Source organism: Uranotaenia lowii, chromosome 3, assembly GCF_029784155.1.
Source record: "Uranotaenia lowii strain MFRU-FL chromosome 3, ASM2978415v1, whole genome shotgun sequence".
Lineage (NCBI taxonomy): Eukaryota > Metazoa > Arthropoda > Insecta > Diptera > Culicidae > Uranotaenia > Uranotaenia lowii.
In genome coordinates, this window is record NC_073693.1 from 162,096,432 (window position 1) to 162,111,803 (window position 15,372).

Genomic DNA, 15,372 nt, shown 5'->3' on the forward strand with positions numbered 1-15,372 from the left:
TAAGAACCAGGATAGAAAGTTACTTCAACTAATTAGCTCTTATGTTGAAGTACCCGATGACACATAACTGTGAGCCATAGCCGATAAACGCTTTCTTCAAAGAGACTCATCTCACTGAAAGCAATGTGAAATACGCACTTCCCATCATTCACATGTCTAGAATTGCCAACTCCTACCCTATTAATGTTTTTAGGGGAAAAAATAACTTGTTTTAGAAATATTTTTGTGAAATTTTATTGAAAACACAAGAAACTGATAACTTTTATGTGAAAAAGTTGTAATTAAAAAAAGTCCAATCACATAGCTTTTATCAATTAGCTTCTATTATTATTCTATTATTCTAATAACAAAAATTATTTATTTATTGTTCACGGTCTTCGATAACTTAATATCATACAGACTGGTTACTTAAACTACGCTTAAAACTATCCTTACTTATATTAAAATCAAAATACACATACACTTGGTTGAACAATCTACAAGAGATGTCAAATGGATTATAAAATTCATTTCTTCCATAATTGTTTAATCTTAGCGGCTCAAAATTTCTTAGGGAACGAGATGGGACATGATACGGTATCCTTTCGATGAGACTGGCACTATCTATATTCCCGGATATGACGTCGAATATAAACAAACGACGAAGCAGCACAACACGTGAGCCGATTGGTTCGATATTCAAGATTCCACATCGGTCATGGTAAGAGGGAAGTCGCTGAGGTTCATTCCATGGTAAATTTGGAAGCGCGTATCGCAGGAACCGTCTCTGAACTGACTCAAGTAGTTTCAGCCCTCCAATTGAATTAGGTGCCCATATTTGGATATTGTACTCCAAACCGCTGCGAACGAGTGAGCAGTATAATGCTTTGAGAGTGGTAATGTCACTGAATCCTTTGGTGTTCCTTACCAGAAATCCCAGCACAGTTTTAGCTTTGGCCACGGTTACAGCTAAATGCTCTTTGAATGTCAGAGATTTATCCATAATTACACCAAGATCCCTAATAGACTCAACTTTTTCAAGAGAGACGCTATCAGCTGTGTACAGATGGGTAATCTCAACCCTGCTTCTGGTGAACGTAAGAATCTTACATTTTTTTAGGTTGACTTCCATCGCATTCACTTGGCACCAGAGCATTAGATTATCGAGGTCTCGCTGAAGAAGCAAACAGTCTGAGTAATGCGTAATTGAGCGGTACATTTTCAGATCGTCTGCATAAAACACTAATTCAGAACCAATTAATTGACAAAGGTCATTCATGAATAGGTTAAACAGGAGAGGACCTAGATGGCTACCTTGGGGGACCCCAGAAGGAACAGTGAAATGTTGGGATTTGATGTGGCCCTGTCTGACGAAGGCAATTCTGCCTCGAAGATATGACTCGAGCCATTTAACCAGCCAAGTTGGGAAACCCATTCTATCAAGTTTGTCGATTAAGAGGTTGTGGGGAAGCCGATCGAACGCCTTGGCAAAATCCACGTATTTTCCATCCACTTGCTTTTTATTTGCAAGACAGCTGCTGACGAAGGGAACATACACCATCAAATTGGATAAAGTTGACCTCTTTTTGCGAAAACCGTGCTGACATTCTGCGATAATGTGTGAAGAAACAGTGCTCATTACGTTGAATACCAAGAGTTCGAAAACCTTTGCCAAGCAATTCAATATAGAGATACCCCTGTAATTCTCTACGAGATGTATGTTCCCAGATTTGTGAATGGGAGTGATTGCAGCAGTTTTCCAGAGTTTAGGGAAGGTAAATGTCTCCAGGGACTTGTTAAATATCATGCTTACCGGAAGTGCCAGAGAGTCACAGCACCGCTTGATGAAAATCGGGGGCAGACTTTGCTTAGCGATGTCGGTGGGGTTGCCTCTATAAATTTTTATAGCTTTCCTCAGGCGGTTTTTTAAATTCGATAGCTCACGATTCCACCATTCAAATTTTTTGGGGTTATGGCGGGCACGCGCTGGTACGTTTCTACTTAGAATATCGTTAATGCGTGAGTAAAAAGCCTCAGTTGCTGAATCTACATCAAGCGTGCTGGGATCAAGAATGGAGGTCCAATTTTCTTGCTGTATGATAAAGTCGAGTTCGTTAAAGTCGCAGTTTCTAAAATCGTACCGAACGTCACTTGCGTCGTCAACATCCTCAAAAGTGTTTGAAGTAAATGAAACTACGAACGGGGGGTGGTGGGAATCCTCACGCAGAAGTGGCTGAGGGGGTTCGAAAACCTGGAAACTCGTGGAGTCGCTTGTGAAGGCCAGATCCAACATACGCTCGTTGGAGTTTTTAATGTTGTTCATTTGATGTAAACCAAAATCTGTTAGCGCGTTAATGACAATATATTCCTTCGATTGAAGCAAATCGGGAACGTCAACGTTAAGATCGGTATCAGGAAGAAAACTATTCAATTCTTCGTCGAAAATCCATGAAACGTAGGGCAAGTTATAATCTCCTATTACCAACAATGAATCTGTGCTTGAGAGCTGCTCGGATAATTGTTCGATGCAGAGCGTATGAGATTTGTAGCTGGAAGCAGTCAAATCAGGACTCAGATAAACCGCGCAAATGAATAATGAACAAAATCCGAGTTTGATGCGTACACACGTTTGCTCGAGGTGCGCGCTATGACGAAGAGGAACTTCGCTACACGAAAGAGATGGTCTTACTGCTATGATAACACCTCCCCCTCTTCCTAGATTGCTAGTCTGGGCTGAGCGATCAGCTCTATAAATTTGATAACTAGCAGAAAACTCTGCGCTATTGATGCCCGCATGCAACCAGGTTTCAGAAAAAACAATCACATCGTACTCACATTCAGCTAGTGCGATGAACAGCTCCCTTGTCTTTGTACGCAAACCTCTAACGTTTTGGTAGTAAATCGTCAATTCATGTTTGCGATTAGGGTTCACGGTTGAGGCGCACAGCTTGCTCGGAAGCGACGCAATAGCTACGTCGGTATGGGACGATGAATAAACAATATCATCATTAGCTTGTAGATGTTCACTCGCGTCGATGATTTGATGGGCGTCGCCAAAGACCGACGGCTTGTTTATAAATTGTGTTCTGAACAAGTTCGGTGCGGAAGATTGTGCAAGTCCGGTTGGATCCACGGGATCGGGTGAGTAAAATTCTTGCTATGCATTGAGTGGCAAAGCAACAGCTTTTGTTTTTTCGTAGGGCGATATGACGATACCAGCTGGCCAGAATCCGTTTGCGGTAAGTGCCGATGAAAAGTTTTTTTTTATCGAGATTTTGAACGAGATGTAACTGGTTCTTTTGCTCAACTTTGTCATCGTGCTGCAGGTTACGGCGGATTCAGGGATATTTTTTGAAGTGATGAACTTTACGACGTCGCCGCAGGATGTTGTGGTCGTGAAGTTCCGGACGCAAAAGGTGAGTTGATCATCTGGTTTTTTTGCGCTGGTCGTTGGAGCAGAGCCAATTTTTGGATCATAAGATCGCGGCTGTTTGTTTTTTGCTACATCTTTCTTTTTCGTCACAGGTTGCCAAGATGAAAAGGGTGGATAACTCGGTGGAAAGAAAGAAGTCGGAGGCTGCATGTACCATCCATTCGAGTGGCTAGGCGGTGGGACGCTGTATGGCGGCCACATAGGCTGATAGTAGAAGGTAGGATATGCATTCGTTGCGTTTGAATTTTGTGCTGAGTGTGCTATATTCGCGTTCATAGGTGCGTGGGATTGGACTGGGTTGACTTGATTCGAAGTCAATTCTTGTGTCAGATCGACAAAATTAGCGGAGACTGGAGCAATCGATGCATTGTTCGGCTGTTGATGCTGGTCCGTTTCGGTGGTGAGAAGGCAGTCGGAAGGAAGATTATTCGGATGAATTTCTAACCGGCGCTTTCTAATTGCAGAACTCGAATCATCAGGCGGTGTTATATCAGCAGGAATAGGCAAAGACGAGAACAGTAGTTGGTAAGGGATCGAAATTTTCAGAACCCAAATTAGTTTGTGTGATGCCCATATCTTCGTTTCTAGTGCGCTTATTCTGTGATCCGGTGACTGAGTTGGCTTTGCGTTTGCGAGAGACGGGGCAGCTTTCGTCATCCAAACTGCTGCCTCTGAATAGCCGATCCATTGAAGCATCAAGTGATTCACGGACTCTATCGTGGATTTCGGAAAAAGGATCTTCAACACGCATTGGCAACGATGAACGTGCTGACATTAGCTCGACGTTGATGGCGTTTGTGGATGCGTTGACAGCGGCCAGCTCAGTGATCATTTTGGAATTGGTGTCCAGTTTCATGGCAAGAACATCAAAGTAGGTATCGAGTCGCTTGGCTAACTCTAGTATTGTTTGCCTATTGATTTCTACTTTTTCCAGGAACTCGTCTGAATGTTGCTGCCTGCAGTCTGAGCAAAGCCATAGGATTCCGTCATTTTCATGGTGAGCCTTGAGCTGAGGTCCCGAAACTCGAGCACATGAGATATGAAATGTTTTTTTGCATCTCCCGTTGCACTTGATGATCCGTGCGTTTTTCTCGGGATCGGTACAATTTGTGAATTGGCAAATAGACATTGCCGATTGTACCACCTAATTTATTGAGGTTAGGCGGTCCAAAATAAAAACAAATAACAAAGCGGCTTTGGGAGCTGCGAATCGTTTTTTTATTTCGCCGAGAAAATTGTTCGCCGAGAGAATTGTTCTGGTGATAAACAATTGACAAAAATTTTCAAATAAATCGGTTGAAAAATTCAGCTTTAATCTTCCATTTCTAAAATAGTGCTTTTTAAGAAACATGCTAAGAATCGCGTTTTAAATTAAAAATCATAAGAGTTAGGAAACAAAATTGTATGCATGATTAAAGTTCAGATGATCCGTTACATTATCATCTGTTTTGTAGATGTGATGAGTCGAAAATAACGTGTCAAAATCAAACGGCATGTCAACATTAGGCATACATGCCAAATTAGGAACACCCTCTCTAATGGATGAACTAGTTTCGATACACTTCTTTATAAAAACAAACTTTAAAGACAAGGTAGGGTTTTTTTGTGGACAGGGTTTTAAACTGCAAATCTAAATTGACAACTATGTCTAAATTAGCTTCTATTCGTGAACGTCATATAGTGTCGCAGAATGTAATGTCTAAGGCTGATGTCATGCTGAAGCAACTAGCAACGCAACACAACGCAACGTTCCAATAAGAAAGCGTTGCAACGCATTGGTATGTCATCCTGGCGCGACCTGTCGCTTTGAAATTCCCTACAAATCATCACTTCTCTTCATCTGATAATCCCCTTTCTCCTCCTTTCTACTAAGAATTCATGAAAATTTTCTCGCCGATTAAGATGTTTTTTAGTTTATTATCACAAGTTCGGACAGATCTTCTTACTATTGTGCTTAAAACCCGGAATTACTGCTTCAAATAGAGAAAAACAATATTTCCATTGGATTTCCTTCTAGTCGCGCTATAAAACACACTGGCATCAGATTTGTCGCGCTTTACAAAGCGACCAGTATGACAGGTCTGCGCTTTTTCCATGGAGCTCAAAAGAGAGCTGGTTTGTCGTGTGAACGTTGCATTGAAGGTCGCGTTGCTAGTTGCTTCAGCATGACATCAGCCTAAGGCCTAGAGCGAAACAAAATACCGCCGGAGGTGAGCCAATTTCCTGACATCTGTCAAAACTTATTTTCAAACACTTTTTTGGATCAAGTAATTTCACGTTACTACGGTTAATTCATTTATTGAACAGAAAAACTAACTTAAAATGAATCTCCTTCAGGGTAAACCCAATAATATCAAAATATATTTTTACAAGTTTTTTTTTTATTTTTGGGGTACAAGTTAGGTTTGTGGTTTTTTAAATGCAAGGTACTTCAAAAACCGAGGAATATTTAAAAGTTTTATTTTTTTAAACTTTCAGTACAATTCTGGTGATTTTTTTTGATGAAAAATCTTGTTTTCCCACAAAAATTTCCATACAAAATAAAAACGCGAAGCGCTTATTCAGAATTTAATCAATCGCTTGAAGAATGTTATTGTTTTTTCTACAGTAAAATAATCAAAAATTTATAAAATTAATATTCCATACAAAGCTTGTAGCGGTCTAGCCTTTGTATTTGCAATAATATTAAATATCGGATGAAAAAAGTAATATCTCGCCTCTTTGCATTTTCGAATGACTCAAGTGACGATTGATCATGATCAAACTTCATCTGCTTTTAATAAAGCAAAGTTTTGTACAAAAAATAAATATAATATTTCCTACATCTACGCATCGCTTACATCAGATGTTTTCCCCAGGAAATACTGCAGCAAAAAAATTGCTTTCAGTTATTCCATTGAAAAAAAAACAACGTCTACATTGTCTCAATTAACCATAATCCCAACCCATCCCTGTCAAATTCTGAAGACTTTTTGTTAAATTATGATTAAATCCGAAAACTTACTGTTCGCCATCAAAAAGCGTATCGGAACTGGCAGGGTCCTTTTTCGTAGGTCCGTTGTCTTCTGCATTTTTAATCGCCAAGCTGCAAAGAGAGGGAAGGAAAATGAAGTCAATCAATTAATTTGTTTTACAACAAACCGATGGAATGGAAATTATTAAAAATTTATAGCAACTATGTCCCGAATCCCCGACAAACTTGACCAAAGGGTGGAATCTTTAACTTTTGTCTGAAACTCGGAGGAAGCTGCAAACAAATTGAACCTAGGCATCCTGGAGGTTTGAAAGCTGGTGGGTGGCCTGGAGGGTTTTTTCAATTTCGACATCCCTTGATAGAACAAGTACAATCTGGTTCGCGCAAAAGTCTCTCGAAGCTTCAGCGCCATATATTTGCGGCTAGAAAAAGATACATACGCCTGTCAGAACCAATCTGAAACTAATTTTTCACCTCGAAATCGGTCCCCAGAACCGGTAGGCACTTGTTGAGACAACTAGGAATGGGTGGGAGTGCTGCGGGATTGTGAATTTGCGAGGACGGTAAATTGAGTGGCGAATTTGATGGGAATACGGATAGATACCGACTTCAGCGTCAGTGTGACTTAGCATGTATTCACGGGTCTTCGGCCGTCAATTTTTACGAGAATACGCACGTGTTGATTTTCAACTTTTTTGGTAATTTGCTATTCACACATTGAAAGCATATTTATGTGGCTAGCTCCAATACTCGGAACAGAAATTATGTTTAGCATTGTAGTCAATTGTTGTTGATGATGAAAATTAAATGTTTTTTTATATAATTTCAAATTCTAATGAAAATATCGCTGTGCACTACCTTTGACAAACCTCAGGAAACATGACATGTTAAAAGCTCAATGTGCCTTATCCTTGTACAATCTTTGCAGATCGGCCCCTTTTTTTATCGTTTTGGGAGGATGAGATTGGTTGAAAGTAAGAAAGAAAAGGGTTGAAAACGTCCATTCACTTTTGTCATCACATCATCTTGTAACATTGCTTTTATTCATTTTTTTTAATCGAGTTTCGATATCGCAACACGATCGATTTGGAATTGGCTCTCGTGAACAGCGAATAAGCATATTTCGTTTTATGAAATCGTGGTTAACTCTTCACCAACTTGCAATCAATATGAATCATTAACGCAAGTTGCAAATAAAATGCAATCTATTTTTTATTGGCCTTGTATTGCTGTTGTTTATAAGTTTTCAATGCTATATAAGGCATTCATTTTCTGAGAGCTGTTAAATTAAACAAACTAAAAAACACCAGTAGGTATCATTCCACCATCAACGCACTTGACGATAAGAAATTGTTCCTCCTCATGAGAATACACAATAAAACATGATTGATAGTCCACGTGTTGGCGGGGTGTGAAAGAACTGGTGTTGTGCTTTTCTCCTTGCTAAGTTGTTAAGATACATAGTGAAGAATAATGTGAGAAAAAAATACCAACTATAAATAAATGCCAGAAGCCTCGATTTGTCACGTAGTTCTTCGATTAAATGGCCTCGCTCCAGGAACAGTTTACCCATCATCATCGACCACATGATATTGAGCTAGGAGCGTTGTCGATCATCTTTGCTCATAATGTGGGCGCTTTGTTGGTAATTTATTAACGTTTGTTGAGTTAAATTTAACAGTGAAATAAAGGCATCGAAAAATGAAATTTAACATGGTATTGAAAACATAAAAAATCAAAATGAACTCTAACGAATTACAGCAATAAAATCAATTGAAATATTTGTCCAAGATTTTTGACACTGGCAATTAAAGGTAGTGATACAGAATCAGATACCTATTCGGGGTACGAGCTTGCTTACTTGCTGTCAAGTCTAGACTCTCGGCTCAGCTTATTGACAGTTCCCGGGACGATTTGGAACTTCTTTGGATCTTAGTGTACGTGGCTCCTGATCGTTCTAGGGACCTGTTTGTAGCTGCCTATCCAAAGTAAGCCCAATCTGCTCCCTTGAAGATGACATACTTGTTATCAGTGATTTCAACATGCCTGGCTTGAAATAGTGCCCTTCCAATGTCGGCTTTTTGTTCCCAGATCCTATGCGCTCCTATTTCTCGGCTCCTTGCAACATCTTCCTGGACTTCGCCAGATCAACAGCTTTGAAAACGAAAACGGCCGTATACTAGACCTCTGCTTCACTAACGAAGGCTTCAGGAATCCAATAATTGATTTAGCTCCTGCTCCTCTCGTTAAAGTAGTTTCTCATCACCCAGCTTTAGTGGGTGATTTCACTATAATTAACGCTCTTAGAAAGGAAATAGCTCCCTTCTACCAAGACTTCAAAAACGTCGACTACGAAGCTATCTCCCTCGTCCTGGATTCTATCGAACGGGAGAACAAGATCGATATATCTAATCCCGATGCAGCCGCTGCGACTTTTTCAAACATACTGAACTACATAATCGACCGCCGTGTTCCGAAACGCAGCTTACCCTCCAATCCACGAGTTCCCTGGGTCACTAATCAACTGCGACAACTGAAGACGGCTAAAAATCGATCCATGACAACAAATTTGCTGACTTTTACATCGTCTGTTAGTCCCTACTGGACTTGTTTCGAAGCTGTTCAACGGGACGAAAGTTATCAGTGCAAACTGGAAATTACTTTTCAAGAGTATTCTTTGCTTGTTCAGGTGTACCCTGCACAGAAAAAAAATCTGAATCCTTAACAACACTGAAATTGAAAAGCCTTTAATATTACATGACATCGAACACGATTTATTGATGTAAATTTATGGATTGAAAAAAGTTGAATCCATAATAGCACTGAATTCTAATGACATGAATATTACCTGACACGGAACGCGATTATTTTATGTAAATTTCCATCACATATGATGTAAATAAAAAGAAGCATCACATATGACGGAATTTTCAGTGCGAATTAAATATTACACGTCTTAAATATTTACATGTCTTTCAAATTTACACGTCTGTTGAAATTCATAGACGTGTAATATTCAACTCGCTCTGAAAATTTCTTCATATGTGATGCTTTTTTTTCGTTACATCATATATGCTGTAATTTTACAAATGGAGCCATGGAGTTTATTTAATATTACATTACACTGAACGCGATAATTTCATGTAAAAATAAAACTGTCAAAAACAGGAACACAAATGTAAACAGAGTGTTTAGTCAAGTCTTGATGAGTATTTTGTTAAAGCAGTTAGCTTCTCAGTCCATCGATATCGTTGGTTCCGGATATCTCCGAAAAGAAGCGGCAGCGGAAGTGGTTCTGGAAGCGGCCCAACACTACTCTGCATGCTTAGATCCGTTACTTCGAAAGAAATTGAAAGGTGGTGAAAATGCCTTTTAAAATTAATGAATCATTAAAATTTGTTTGTAGATTAATAAAGTAAATGAAATTTATTATTAAAAGATTGTTTCTTATCAAAAGATGAAAAAACTCCATTGAATCTGGTCAATAAAAAAGTAAACAAAACGAATTCCCATAGGATTTTTCCTGAATTCAGTAGCTTTAAAATTTACATCACTTTCATATTACACGCTGCATAATATTACAGGCGTGTAATATATAACTGGCACTGAAAGTTCCGTCATATATGATGCTTCTTTTTATTTACATCATATGTGATGTAATTTTCCAGATTTTTTTGGTAGTGTGTGTCGTGATCCTTTTTTTTTCAATTTCACTTTTTTTTCACAACGAGAACACATCGTCACCTTGTTTTCCATAGCTCGTCACGGTCGATCGCGTCGTATGCGGCATTTGAAGTCGATGAATAGATGGTGCGTAGGCACTTGGTGTTCACTACATTTTTTGGAGAATTTGCCGTGATGTGAAGATCTGGTCCGTTGTAGACCGTGCCTCCATGAAGCCGGCCTCATGAGTTCCCACGAATCTGATTGCTTGTGGCGTTAGGCGGTGGAGTAGGATTCGGGAAAACTTTTGACGTAGAATTACGTCTTACGGCAGCACTATAGGGGGCAAATTGAAATTCGCGAACGGATCTCGCGTCACGAAAAACGCCTCTTTCTCGGACATCTTTTCCAAACAACATTTTGGGTCGGCTATGTGTTGGTACACCAATACTAATAACGCGCTAATACAAATTGGTGCGCAAAACACCCGAGCGAAAAAACCCCGATCGTCGACCCAAGCTGCACTAGATGCGAAGTTATAAAAGTGCAAGGGTTGCTCCGACCCGGTTTCATTTGGTTTTTGGTCTTTCTCCCGGTCGGTCGGTTGTTGCGACCAAAAATGTGTGCAATGCTGTTGAGAGAAGGCCGCTTGCTAGGATTGTGCTGTTTGAAGTTCTTCATCAGGACGACGAGCACAACTATGCTCGGCTGAGTAAATCATTTTCACTGAAACCCGGAACATTCATTATACCTCACCACCTGGTGAACTGATGCAGTAGTGGCCTGACATAGGGTTGTCAAAACATAAACATAATCTTGAAAACATTCGGTTCCTTTAGAAAATCAAACTTGGCCAAAAGCCCACCAAACCACATCAGAAGCATCGTCCAGATTCAGCAATTTTCCACATCTGCGGGGTCAGCCAACTAAATGCTTCATAACTTTTGAAAAAAAAAAAAATATTTTTAATTTTAATTTTTTTCTGTATGTCCGTCTCGAAAAACTTTAGAGTGGAAATTTCCATCTCAATCCAACGAATAATATCGTCATTATCACTAAACAGTTTTTATTTTGTATGGACGACCCCTTTTTTCTGTGTAGGGAAAAAGACATTTATTAATATATTCGATAAAATCAGTATTTTTTTTATAGATAGCCGCATATAGTGCGCATTTCCCCTACTGATACTGAATCTTTAAAGCTTTTTTCCGAAGCGTTTGATAAAACGCTTGAGGTTTGTAGTTGCATAATTGCAGGCGCATTGGCTCAGTTGCATTGGATTTTGAAGCAGCTACAAATATTTTCCCGCCTTTTGCTATGCAATTGTCTAGAGCTGCAATCTGTTTCAATTGGCCATGATAGTTGATGAATGAATATATAATTCATGTCAAAATGATCAACATTTTTCGAGTATGAAAATTTATTATGAAACATATCCTATTGACCGGCTGTCGTAATTCTTAACCTTGCGGTCGTGGCTTATGTACAACCTCTTTAGCTTTTTTTTGTAGGCCACATTGAAGACAGTGATCGCTCGGTAGCTCTCACAGTCCATTTTGTCGCTCTTCTTGTAGATGGACCGAGGCATATTACCCCCTCCTTGCACTCCTCCAGTTGCTGTTCTGTGTCCCAGATCTGGTCCATCAATCGGTGTAGGCAATCGGCCAACTTGCCCGGGCCCATTTTGATAAGTTCAGCTTATGATGCCATCCTTGCCAACCGACTTGTTGCTACTCAGCTGGCAAATGGCTTCCTTAACTTCACTCATCGTTGGAAGTGGCTCCTCTATTCCATTTGCTACGCCGGCGATGTACCTTCCTCCACCGTCTTGGTCTCCTGCATGTACACCGTTCAGGTGTCCATCGAAGTGCTGTTTCCACCTTTTGATCACCAAACGGATGCGTTGAGTTTCCGATAGAACTATCGAGCTCCTCCTTCTTCAAGCGGCGCTTTTTCTCCTGGAAAATTTGGAGTCGCTGCCTCTTCCGTTGTTGAAGATTTTCCACGTTTCGACAAGTGTCCATCTCTCTTTTACATTCTTCGTTGAACCAGTCGTTCCACATAACCGATGACGTTCTTCGCAACGCGGTTGATGGCTGTCTTGATGGTATCTCAACAGTCCTCGAGAGAGGCTTCGTCAAGCTCGCCCTCCGACAGCAGCGCTGCTTCAAGCGATTGCGCTTAGTCTGCGGCCACCTCAGGTTTCTTCAGTCGTGCTAAATTTAACCGAGGCGCACGTCGTCTTCGTATATTGTTAACTACGAAGAGTTTTGGGCGCATCTTCACCATCACCAGATAGTGGTCAGACTCGATGTTGGCGCCTCAACAGGATCTGACGGCGATGATGTCCAAAAAGTTTCGACCGTCTATTAAAATGTGGTCGGTCTGTGATCGCGTTTGGTACGGTGATCTCCAGGTGTACTTGTGTGGGAGCCATTGCTGGAAAAAGGTTCTACGTTTTCGGTGGTCAGCTGATGCGCGCTGATATGTCGGTTTGAAGTCCTCCTCCTGGCCAACCTGAGCGTTGAAATCCAGATGACAATCTTGATATCTTTCATGAAGAGATTAGCCACCGTAATTTATGTTTGTTGCTTAATTTTATCGACCTTATCGGTGAAAAGTGATGTCCATTTTAGTAAAAGCATCTTAAGATTATGAAATTTTATAGAGGGATAGAAAGTTAGAAGAAATCAAGGATGGTGAAAATGAGCGGGTAGAATGTTTTAGCAGCATTATCATCACATCATCATCACATACCAAATTTTTGTTCGGCTCGGACCAACTACTATGAAGTGGTAGATACAAAGAGTTGTATCTACCACCACACATTAGTAGCCTAAGCGTGATGGTAGGTGCAACTCTATCTGTATATACCACTTCATAGTAGTTGTTAGTTGGCCCGTGCCAACAAAAATTTGGTATGTGATGTTAATGCTTCTAACAAATTCTATCCTCTCATTTTCACCATCTTTCATTTCTTCTAACTTTCTATCCCTCTATAAAATTTCGTAATCTCAAGATTTTCTTACTAAGAAGGACATCACTTTTCACCAATAAGGCCGATCAATTAGATAAAGATAGGGGAGAGTGGGGTATCGTGGGCCATGGGGAAACGTGGGCCACTTTTAATATCTCAGATGTGTGTTGAGATTTAAATCTCAAACCAACTGTCATCGTCGTCGCTTTGCGTGAGCATATATTTCTATATGTTGTTGACTAAAATACGCATCATATGCTTATTTTATTTATCAAGCTAAAAAAATTAGAAAAATTTACTTACATAACTAAAAAAACACCCGATAATTTCATCGATGGGGAATCTAAAGTGCATAACAAAAATATGCTCATACGCTTAGGATCATAGTTTTGTCATGATCTTTCACGTGGAAGAGGAATTTTTTATGAAACATAAATAAGTCACACAAACGCAACCAATTTGCAAATCATAGCTTGTGGGGGATCGTGGGCCACACATCTTGAACCACCTATATTTTTATGTTTTTATACACATTCAGAACTTAAAACACGTCTTTCCTATCTGTAAAGTTTTCTTATGCCAAATGAAAAGTTATGAAAAATATTTTGTCCATCCTATATAAGAAATTTTGCCAAAACGTTCGCGAGCCAGGTTTTGGAATCAATGCTATCATACACAGCTCTCATCATCTGAAATTGCTTTAGAATGACGAAATGAATTAGGATATCACAGTTTTAGGTCAACTCATAAACTTTGCATGTTATTTGATCAATTTGGATTTGGTGGCCCACGATTCCTCACCATTTTTCAAAATCCAAACAATATTGCTTTTTTTCAAACAGGCAAAATTTGGGAAAACAACTTATTAAAAATTTAAAAAAATACCTTATGATACCTTGAAAATGTAGAAAACCAAGGCCGTGCGAACGGGGGGTGGGTTTTAGGGGTTTAACCCCCCCCCCCCATGGAGATTTTTTCCAAGTAAAATTTCTTAGTTCAAGAAATGAATCTTCATCCAAAATGGTGTTTTTAAATAAGTGTTCACAAACATATCGCAAAATTTTCTCGCCTTCGGCGGAGTTTGCTCCTGTATCACTGTAGACTTAAGACATGTCATTCTGCGACAGTACATAACATTTACGATTAGAAACTAGTTTTGAATTGTTAGTTTGGATTTACAATTTAGTAAAAAACCGTATCTTGTTTTTGAAATTGGCTTTTATTAAGAAATGTTTCTAAATAAGTTTATCCATAACGTTCTTACAAATCACTGTGATAATAATAAAAAACTTTAATATCATTACAAATTGAATGCTGATATGAAATATTCTTGAATAATCCAACCAATTTAAACATCAACTTTATTTTGTGTTTATTGTTCTTCTAAATGCTCAACTCGACATTGAAACAATTTTCATAAATTACACAGGGCCACAAAATTCACAAATAATTTAGGTGCAAAGAATTTAAGAGCAAATTTTGATTAATTTTGGTGTCTTGCAACTTTTGAGAATAGGTATAAATTATTTTAGAAAATTCTACACTTTTCTGATAAAACGTCAAAATATAAAAAATAAAAATTTAATAAAGGGTTTTCCTTAAACCTGTAAGTCATTTTGACTTCTGCAAAAACGTTTATTAAAGTTTTCTTTTTGTTTACTTTTCCCAATTTTGAAAAAAAAAAATAGATTTTAAACGAACTGTGAAAATGTATTAACTTAATTCAATTTGAGATCTTTTAAAAGCAAAAATCAAATCGTTTTGCAGATTTTGAGAAGTTCGTTTACTTGAATAATCAATTAAATTTTATAAATAAGTTATTAAAAAGAGCGAGTAGAATTTGATTCGATGCATTTTCATCACATGTCATCAATTTGTTCCTCAAGAAACAAATTTTCAAATTTTGAATTTGAAGTCTAAATTTTTGTGTTGAAAAATGATTCGAAGAAGCCATTTCAAAGCTTAATTTTAATTCACAATGTTGACTCAATTGATATTTGATTTTCTGCGTTTTCCTAAAGCTTAAATTATGACAAACGTTTTGTGTGGTAGTCTATTGAACGATTGTGTTACATAAAGCTGTATAGTGTGAGAGTGTTAGTTATGTACCATCGCTCTCCCGATCACTGCTTGAATGTCTAAGCGTTTGCCTCTCGTAGAGCATCATTCAGTAGTTAACACTGCGGGAGATAAGACGTGTGTTGCTTGTTGGGTGATTCCTTGTGAAGGACCAACTTGCATATTGGCGACCGTGGCAGGTTTTGCTTTCGTTTACCGACGAAGCAAAATCTAAAGAACAAGATTTTCGCCTTCTAGGAATCACTCAACTTGCAACAGTGATACTTG

General features: G+C 38.9%; 1 protein-coding gene and 1 long non-coding RNA gene across 4 annotated transcripts in view; one reads left to right on the plus strand and one right to left on the minus strand.

The window, feature by feature from the left end:
* Positions 1 to 15,372, minus strand: part of LOC129750756 (regulator of G-protein signaling 20) — a 148,420-nt gene that overhangs the window by 43,191 nt on the left and 89,857 nt on the right. For all 3 annotated transcript variants that reach the window (XM_055745781.1, XM_055745783.1, XM_055745784.1), the window contains exon 3: positions 6,417 to 6,497. In XM_055745781.1, the coding sequence (XP_055601756.1) occupies positions 6,417 to 6,497 (81 nt within the window). The remainder of the gene's footprint in view (positions 1 to 6,416; positions 6,498 to 15,372) is intronic.
* On the plus strand, positions 1,598 to 3,390 carry LOC129750758 (uncharacterized). The gene is made up of 3 exons (XR_008738483.1): positions 1,598 to 3,120; positions 3,180 to 3,218; positions 3,306 to 3,390. It is a non-coding gene; the product is annotated as an uncharacterized LOC129750758 (long non-coding RNA).